Raw genomic sequence first — 10,335 nt, forward strand, 5'->3', positions numbered from 1 at the left:
TTACATTAAATTTTATTGGTTTTATTAAAACTTGGGTTGATTGGATAGTTCTTTGCTGTGTTAGCCCATGTTGTTGGTGATCAATTGTTAATGGGCTTAGCATCTGTGAGTAAAGTCTAGGTGAAGCAGAAGTGTGGGCTTTTCTAGTTGACTGAAGCCTTTGATGAGCAGGCCCAACCCAACTAGGGTTTTGTAGCTAAGTCCCCTCCCTAACTCTATAAATACATATTGTCTCATCACAATTGTATACCTTTTGATAATCAGAGAAAATAAACTGCTTCTGATTTAGAGATCTAGGGAGGAAGACTTAGTTGATAGTATCGCACTATCAAATTGGAGTAATTGGATCAATCAGAGATAATTGCTATGGATCAATCAGGTACACATACCTAATTATTATATCTTATTATTGTGTTCTATGTTATATACAAATAGATCTTGGGTTAATTGTTAATTTATATAACAAGAAGGACCTTCTCGAGAAAACTCCATTTCATTTTGTCGAAAGCCTTATGCATGTCAAGCTTTAAGGCCATAAGACCTTCAGACCCCCTCTTATGTTGGATTTTATGGATGATTTCTTGGGTAAGAATGGAGGATTCAACAATCCAACAACCAAGAATGAATGCCGATTGCAAGGGTGACACTAGACCATCCATAAGCGATTCCAATCTATTGGAGAGAATGTTTGCAACAACCTTTAAAAAAAGTTACAAACACTTCTAGGCCTGAATTGATCCATACTCAAAGAAAACTCAATTTTTTGGATAAGACAAATAAATGTAAAATTGAGTTTAGGATTAACAACCCCTTTCAGAAAAGCTTCCTTAACCGCAGCACATAAATTGCTTCCCACCATATTCCAATACTTCAAAACATCTCAAAAGGCCATCCAGGCCTTTAGGGAATGAAGATTAAATACACTCCCAGTCTCCCCTAATTTCATCACCAGTTGGAATTTCAACAAAGGCACTAATTCTCTTGAGAACCAACATTTTTTAGTAAATAGCTCATCAAAATCCAGACCGAAAGAAGGCTTTGAAGTAACATATTTACCAACATACATTGCTAACCAGCATACAACTGATCATTTTACCTATCCTACCATTCTATTTGTGCAAACCTTTTTTTAATAATAAATTATATATATTTTTACTTATTCTTTGCCAATAATAATAATTGTAACATCTGAAGTGAAGGTGAAGCTGATACAAATTTTGATTGTAAAAGTCAACTTCTTGAGAGACAGAGTGAAATTTGCTAATCAAAATGCTTTTGAATTTGAAATCTACTCAAAACCCGTGGCGGTTGCAGATCCATTGTCCCCAGTATTCACGCTTTCCTGTTCACAGTCTCCACCGTATTCCGCCAAAACCCCAGCTCCCAATATCGTCTTCTCCCTCGGACTCTCTGTCTTTGGGTCTTTCCACTCGGTTTGAGTCATTCTCTCCTTGTTAGTTCTTCAATTCAACTCTAAAGTTTTCATTTTTCAGAAACTGCCCTTTGTTTTTGGTATTGGGTTAATTTTCCTTTCTGGGTATATATGCATATATATAGTGCGCAGATGTCAACCGGAAAAGTTTCCTGCTTCTATCGAATTGGACTCCGATCAAGATTGTTCCTACGAAAAGACAGAGGTTCTGATAATTTTTTATTTATTTATTTTCAGTTTTAATGGCAATTTCTTATTGGTTTCATATCTTATTCCCAAATGAGAGCACATTTTACCTTTTTCATTGTTGAATGCTTTCCCACTAAATGGTTTAGTATAGTTATTTATTATCTGCGTTGCTTCTTAAGTTGAATTGAGTTCATTCATTGGGTTGGAGTAGAATAATAGTTTAATTTGGAGGTTCAGTGCTCCAAAGTTCTCTTGGTGGGATGGCATGGCAGGCACCCCTTTTTATGAAAGTGGGTTTGTCTTACAATGGAAAAATATTCTGTTCTAACAAGAATTAAATAGTAAAACAGACTTTAAAAATGTATGTTGGATTCGATTGTAATACAACTTTTAATATTTAACCATTATCTACAGTTGACCTCCAAAGTCTTGTTATTTTCAAATACACTTGTTGGACTTTATATGTTGAAGCTGGTGCTGTTAATTTTGTGCTACTGAACTTCATGCCAACTTATTATTATAACGATTCGAAATGATTTTGAGTCTCACTGATTTTAGTTTAAATAAATGATCTCTTGTTTCAGATGGTTCAGCAAAAGGAGTTTTCAATCCTGCAGATTCTGAAGAAATCAAATTCGTTTCTACCTCATGTTGTCCTAGCTAGTACACTCCTGGCTTTAATCTATCCACCTTCCTTTACATGGTTTACCACAAGGTTGTGGAATTTTCTTATAGTTTTATCATTTGAGAAATGAAGAATTAGCATTGAATGTCTTGTGCTTATATTTTCAGGTACTATGCACCTGCTTTAGGCTTTTTGATGTTTGCAGTAGGAGTTAATTCCAGTGAAAAGGATTTTCTTCAAGCGTTTAAGAGACCATTACCTATTTTTGCTGGTTATGTTGGTCAATTCGTAATCAAGCCACTTCTTGGATATTTTTTTGGCTTAATCTCGGTTCTAGTCTTTGGTCTACCAACTCCTATAGGTTAGGATCAACCAACTTGATCTTATAAGTATTTGTGGTGCGCTTGCTCTAAACTCTCTTCTAAATCTGTTTCAGGTGCTGGGATTATGTTGGTATCCTGTGTTAGTGGTGCACAACTCTCCAACTATGCTACTTTTCTGACTGACCCCAAAATGGCTCCTCTAAGCATTGTCATGACATCGTTATCAACGGCTACAGCAGTAGTTGTCACACCATTGCTGTCACTCTTGCTCATTGGAAAGAGATTGCCTGTTGATGTTAAAGGAATGATTTCTAGTATACTGCAAATTGTTATTACTCCAATTGTTTCAGGCTTGCTTCTGAATAGGTGATACTTTTTCACCACAATAGTTACATATAAACATATATTTCTTTATCCAAAATTCTCTTTGTTAGGTCTTAACTTGTTATCTGATTGATGTTTAGGTTCTTTCCTCGACTCTGCGATGCTATTCGTCCATTTTTACCTCCGCTATCAGTATTTGTGACAGCTCTCTGTGTGGGAGCACCACTTGCTCTTAACATAGAGTCTGTACTGTCTCCTTTTGGATTAACTGTTTTGTTGCTCATCATTGCCTTTCATTTATCGGCATTTATAATTGGCTATATGCTCACCGGAGTGGTCTTTCACGAGGAATCTGATGTAAAAGCGCTTCAAAGAACACTGTCCTACGAGACAGGTTTTTTCTCTTTTTCTTTTGTCTTTTATTCTGTTAGTTGTAGAATATTAAACAATCCATATTTGATTTTAAAATTCTTGTTTTATATTGTTTCAGGAATGCAAAGCAGTCTTCTGGGCCTTGCTCTTGCTAATAGGTTTTTTCAGGATCCACTAGTTGGTGTGCCTCCAGCAATCTCAGTAAGTTTATACTTTGGTCTTTCTGTAGTGTATGATCTGATATTACTTAAAAGTTGTTTCATATTGTGGTAAGAGGGGTTGGTACCTTAAATGGTTCAATTTGGAAATAGAAAAAAAAATTAAAAATAAGAATGAAGAAACGGTTATTTGGTGTTGAAACAACTCAACTTAATTTTGTAATACAACTTACAATTCTGAGTCCATATTATGGATTGTTATATTTGAAGGTATTGGTTTCCTCTTATTTGCAGACTGTAATAATGTCATTGATGGGTTTCACTCTTGTCATGGTTTGGGCTAAAAGGAAGCATTATTAACAAGTGATGGTGGCTTTGGACCTTTGGTGGAAGAACTATCGAAGGCAGTAGAAATAACCTTTACTAAATTGTTGATAACATTATTATTTATTTAGGAACGGTTTCTTCTTCCTTGGTTATTTATTTATTTATTTATTTTATGATTAAATATCTCAAAAAAAAAAAAAGACATATCAGAGAATTGCTCTCCATTTTTCACACCTGATAAACATAATACCTGGCAACCTGCTGTTTGCTCATATCTCACAAGGAAATTAAAACCACTTTCATTCTTTCATTCATGGACCTTTTTAGGTCATTATATATACAAATGTCACTTCCTATATATATTGGTAAAATGAAGTTTTATTTGCACATCTTAAAATAGATTCTATTTTAATAATTTTTATTTTATACTAGCAGACTCTTTGAACTCCAGAGCCAACTTAACTAAACTATGAGCGAGAAGATTAGCATCTCTACGCTCGAAACAAAACTCAAAAGAATCAAAGTTACTATTGAAGCTTTTTCTAGAGTTGCAAAATAATTTAAAAAAATATAGATTTCTCGTATTTAAATTTATAGTTATAGAGGTTGTTTTTTTCTCTGACCTTTTCTGGGCATAGACATAGTTTGGTTGGGATTGTATTTGCTATTGCAATTTGATTTTTGCTATTGCGTTTAGTCTTGTTTATATGACACAGTTTTCAGTGTTTTAGTTTTGTCTTAGAGACATGATTTGAGTGTTTTAATCTTGTCTGTATAACATTGTTTAATTTAGTTTTATTGTTGGTTATTCTTTCTTCGATGACTCGCAATGAAATCGTTATTAGTAGTTAAGAATAACAAGTTTTATGCGACTAAAGGAGTTAAATAAACCTACTGCAATAAATATTATTTTATCTTTTGAACAGTAGATGGAATTCAATATAGGTGTTTTTAAAGTCTGTGATGATGCAATTTTTTTTTTTTAATTTGATTTTATTTTTAATTTTTTTTATCAATTAATTTGAGAATTAAGTAGCTGATTATTTGGCTCAATTTTTTTTTTTATTTTAATCCTAATTGTGTCTAATGGAAAAAATGTTCTGATTAGATTGCAGACTATTATTTTAATTGATTGCTATTAATAAAATTACATACTTAAAAAAGAAATAGAAAAAAATTAATCAAGAATTGATATTTGGCAACAAACTCATTTCAATAATAAAGTAAATCTCACAAACCTCACAAATACATCAATATATTGTCATACTAAAATGACATATTTCAATGATAATAAAACAATAAGTATGTGTTGAACCAAAATATCCACCCAATATATTATACAATACCTTTCAAACCAAATTTAAAAAAACGTGCACAAGTTGATTAAGCATATATCATTACTCAAAAGAAACAACAATACTAATCATATGGTTACAGTCTCCATGAACTGTTTATCTACTGACATAGATTCAAGTGTCTGAGCTCGAAGACAAACCTCAAAGTCAATGCTTCCCTGTTCAGACCCAGGAAAAACAGTCAACTTCCCATCATATTTGTTCCCTGGACCACTTCTCACAGTAACTGGTCTTCCCCAACCAAAATCATTCTCATAAACATTGAACCGTGGTGAACTACCGGTCAATAGTTCACACCCTAACTCTTTCTTTATTTTTATTTCGTTTGGGCTTTCTACCCAATTCTTTAAGTACTCTTGGACCTTCTTCGAGGTATGCGAAACGACCATCTTATTCATTTCCAATGCGGCCCAGCCCAATCCATTCTTACCCAAAAGCTTTCCTGTTGTGGTCTCCACATTCCCAAACATCACCGCATTGCCACAATACGCTTCTGATAATGGCGGCTCCATTCTTTGCCTGAGACCCACTATGACAATGTACTTCACTTTGTCTTCGGATTTCAGGTAACTTCGGTTTCGGGTTATGGATACCCAAAGGTGAGCCATCACCGCTTGAAGAGAGGATATATTATTAATGGGTTTTGTGGGTGACAAATGGACTATCTCAGTGTTGGCTTTAGCTTTGAGTTTGGCTATGATTTCTTTTGAAAAGCGAAACATTCTTTGCTTCAATGAGATTGGTGTTGAGTTAGTGTTATTTGTATTTTGATCTGGATCAAAAGGTATTCTAAGTGGAAGAAGATATGGGTTGATACCTTTAAAGAATTGGTGACGATCAAAAACTGGGTGTGGAGGGTCTGAAACGACGCCGTTTTGGCGACAGATTTGAGACCACGTGTTGAAGAAAAGCCAAAACATAGTCCCATCCGCAACGCAATGATTCGCTGAGAGACCAATGAAAACGCCGTCAACTAACTCTGTTACTTGAGTCGCCAGCAATGGTTTCGAAACTCCTTGGAAGTTACAAACCAAGTTCAAGGGAAAGAAAGAGTAAACGACGTCGTTTGGGATGTAGAGCGGATCGAGAATATCGGCAATTGTAACGTCGTGAAAGGTGACGTGGTCAAAGAAAGCACCGCCAGCGCCATTGCAGTCTATGAAGAAAGATTTAGTAAGTTGAATGTCGTCGTTTTGGGTCATCACTAGGCGACCCGCTAGAGGATAGAAAATATCGAGTGCTTTGAAGAAAGCGGTTTCCAAGAGTTGGATCCATTGAATGAAGGGCTGAGATTGATGAGATGGTTTTGGGAAGAGAAGTCCCTTTTGGATGTAGTGATGAGGAATGAGTAAAAGATCAGACTGAGTTAACTCAAATCTTGTAGCTTCCATGACTTTGGGCTTAAAGTTTTGACAAACAGTATCACTATAGACTATAGAGTAGTGAGAGAATGAGTTGTGAATCTTTGAGAGCGTTACTTTTATATGAGAAAATACAAATGGAATAAGAGAAAGAGTAACGGGTAAGAAAAGGAGTCATAATAAAATAATAGAAGAGAGAGAGATAGATTTATGTTGGAAAAAGGTCGCGTGTCCCATAATTCCATTTCCTCGTCCATTGTTGTTGCTGTCCCTAAGAATTGAATTGTTTGTTGCAACTTGGAAGAGCATTGTTATTAGTCACTAGTGGTATTTAGTACCTTCTCGACATATCGCGTTGTGATTGGCTAGCTATATTAGCTATTATATTAAACTATATAAGACCCAATACTTAATTAGGCTAATAGCGATATTTACACATAAGAGACTGTTAGGCACACTGGTGCCCTGCATAGGCGGACCCACATTGTAGCGAGGGGGGGCAGTCGCCCCCCCTGAAAAAAAAAATCGAGAAAAAAATGTATATGTATTTTAATTAGTTACAACATATATTTGTATTAAAAGATGATATTTATAGACATAATAGTAACCTTGGTGTAATGGTTAAGGTAGTTGATAAATAGATTAGAGGGTAAAGATTCAAACCTCACTAACTACACTTTATATTTTCTTTTTTAAATTTATTTACGCCTTCCCTCACTTTAAATTCTGGGTCCGCCACTGGTGCCCTGTAGTATTTCTCCAACTTTTATATAAAATGAGATGTATACATTTAATGAGTCAAATGTTATTAATTCGATCCCTTTATTTTATTTTATTGATTTTTTTTTTTTTTTTTTTTTATGAAAAATCTATATATTATAAGATGGTGACACGTGACTTTATAATTACTTTAAATACTTTTATCTATCTACTTTTAATTTTTTTCAATTAGTAAACAGCCAGCACTTTGCCACGAATATTTAAAACTATATATATATATGAGATAATTAAATTAATAATAATTGAATAATAAAATTTATTAAATTTTAACCATAATAATTTCTAATTTAGTTTTTTCAAAATAATATGAGAAGCTTTCCTTATTAGAAAACCTTGTGATATTTTTGGTATAAAATTAGTATTTAATCCGGTGTTTGTTACATAAATAGATTATAGGTATAAAACTGTCATAATATGAGTATTTACAAAAAAGAAAAAAAAAAATCATTGCTTTTGGCTTTATCTATATCTGCCTCATACTTCTCCTTTATATGTATAGATTAGATAATATAATGCTCTTCGCGTAGCTAATTTAATTTTTTTTTTTGAAAAAGGGAAATTACCCCATATACTGTTTTTTTAACTTTTTTTTTTTTTTTTTCAAATTTACGGTTTGATTTTCTAAAGTGGTTTCAGCGCTAATTGCAATAGGGGCTTCTATACGATTTTTTGTTGCAATTTAGGTTACACCACTAGTTGCAATAGGGGTTTCTATGTAGAATTCCGTAAAAATGTAAAAAAAAAATTATTTTGAATTGTATAAATGAAAAAGGCCCTATAATAAATAGTTACTTAAAAATATAATTCAAATGTATAGTAAAACTATAAATTTATTATCTTATTTCATATTATTATTAATAATTTTATTTATTAAAAACTAAATGCACAATTTTATTAATTATTATTTAGAATTATTTATTAAGAAGTTTAAAATTTATTATATGTAGTATTTTAAATTGGTTTGTTAAAAGAAATTATTTTTATAAAATAAATAAATAGGGTGGTGCAGAAAAAAAATTTAGGGTATTCCCATAATGCATTATTTTCATATTTCGATTATTCAAAACTATTGTTATTATTATATGTCACTTGTTGCCTCATTGTATCTCACTTATTTTCATCACTGTATCTCACCCGCTGTCATCATTGTATCTCATCCATTATTATTATCGTAGTTCACTTGTAGTCGTCACTATTGTATTTTCTAAATCTATATCTTAATCTTAGATTTCAACTCGAATTTTAAATATATTTTTTTTAATATTTTTAAGAAATTGGAGAAAATTCATTATTAGTTTGTTCTGTTATTATTAATTAATATGTTTTAAAAAAGTGATTATTATTTTTTAAATATCTTAATTAAAAAATAAGAAAAGAATATAAAAAATGTGATATTTTAGTTATGAGAAATGCTAAAAGGCAATCGTCTTTGGTAGTTAAGTAACATGTCCCATATAACTTAAGATAAAATAAGATTTAGGGAATATCGCTAACCAATCATAGATTACCACTTATGAAAGGTGTTGGGCACTAGTGCCCAATAACAATGCTCCTTAGTTATAATTGTGTGATACTTGACATTAAAATTATCATTTAAAAAAATGTAAAGTAGCCTTTTGTTAAAAATTAATTAATATTTTTAATAAAAATTTAAACGTGGTAAAAAATAATTAAAATATTATTTCAAGTATCACGTACAACCGATTCTTTTATTGTTATTATTATTATTATATCTTAATTTTCTTTTTTTTTTAAAAAAAAAATAAAAAATGTACACATTAGAGTTATCATTTTTATATTATTATTATTATTTTTTTTTTAAAAAAAAAAGCCAAAAATGTGTTAAGGTATATATATTGATTGATATTTTATGTATGTATATAAACGAAATTTATGATTAATTATATTTGATTTAAGTTTTAATATTTTTTTTTTTGGAATTTAATTTTTATTTTGTAACTTTTTTAAAAAAATATTTTATATTTTTATAAAAAAAATATTAAAATAAGTCAAATATCAATTTGTAGATTTATGTTTTTTTTTTAAAAAAAAATATTAAAATAATAGTAAAATATCAATTTGTAGATTTATGCAGAGAAAAATAGTTTTGGAGGAATTTTAAAATGTCATTATATATATTGATATATACATATATGATGTTTTCTTAATGGGTAATACGCATTGATGAGTACTAAATAGACTAATGAAGTGCCAATTTGATGACCTGCTAGAGTAGGTTATCAACAAGATTCTTTTTTTTTTTTCAAAATTTTATTTATTTTGTTAATTATAAAAAATGATTATCCTAAGAATTAAAAATTATTTTTAGAAATTAATTTTTTAACAAATTCAACACTTTTATGATAGATTACTTATAAATGCTTTGCTGGGTGAACTTTACAGTTGCAATTATAGCAGGCTAAGCCTCTTGGTGGTAGCAAAAAAATATTCTCAAGAAACTTCTATGATGACTCTTAAACTTACGAAAAAAAAAATCAACATAATAAGTGTAAGACTTCTTTCTATTGGAATCTCTTCTTGCCTCTTATTTGAGAAAAAAAAAAATCACTTTTCTCCAATTTGCTGTCTCCACCTTGTCCCACCAATTAATTACAGCCACCTCATTAATTTAATTTAATTATTCAATAAAAAATTAAATCAACCTTAACAGCTAAACTAACAAAATTGGTATTCTCTCTCCACATTAATTGCTAACTTTTTTCTTTCCAAGAATATCAAAAAGTCTTTTTTTTTTTTTTTTAAAAAAAAACAAAGTCTTTTATTAATTAACTTCTCCTAAATTAACATTATGTATAGTTATATCAGTATATATAATTATTTATATTTACACTATTAAATTTCTTTAAGAATATTAATTAATTTTAAACAGACTTATATACATATATACCAATATTATGAATTTAATATACTTATATGTTTATATATTTTTCTTCTTTAACTTTTTTTCAAAAAAATCTTAAAATATATTCATTTTTACAAATTACTAAGACTTTTGATATGATGTATTCATTTATGAAAAAAAAAACAAAATAATTATAATTTATAAAACTAATTAATTAAATCCACAC

General features: G+C 30.5%; 2 protein-coding genes across 2 annotated transcripts; one reads left to right on the forward strand and one right to left on the reverse strand.

The window, feature by feature from the left end:
- The first annotated feature begins 818 nt into the window (after positions 1–818).
- LOC115698295 (probable sodium/metabolite cotransporter BASS5, chloroplastic) lies at positions 819–6,561 on the forward strand. The gene is made up of 8 exons (XM_030625509.2): positions 819–1,453; positions 1,558–1,637; positions 2,206–2,336; positions 2,414–2,607; positions 2,683–2,935; positions 3,034–3,287; positions 3,384–3,466; positions 3,718–6,561. Exons 1-8 carry the CDS (start codon positions 1,270–1,272, stop codon positions 3,781–3,783), a joined length of 1,245 nt encoding a protein of 414 aa, XP_030481369.1. The 5' UTR covers positions 819–1,269; the 3' UTR covers positions 3,784–6,561.
- LOC115696383 (uncharacterized acetyltransferase At3g50280) lies at positions 5,174–6,496 on the reverse strand. Its single transcript, XM_030623283.2, has one exon. The coding sequence runs from the start codon at positions 6,494–6,496 to the stop codon at positions 5,174–5,176; it is 1,323 nt and encodes a 440-aa protein (XP_030479143.1).
- Positions 6,562–10,335: the final 3,774 nt, after the last annotated feature.

Source organism: Cannabis sativa, chromosome 5 (genome assembly GCF_029168945.1).
Source record: "Cannabis sativa cultivar Pink pepper isolate KNU-18-1 chromosome 5, ASM2916894v1, whole genome shotgun sequence".
In the NCBI taxonomy this organism is placed as follows: Eukaryota; Viridiplantae; Streptophyta; class Magnoliopsida; order Rosales; family Cannabaceae; genus Cannabis; species Cannabis sativa.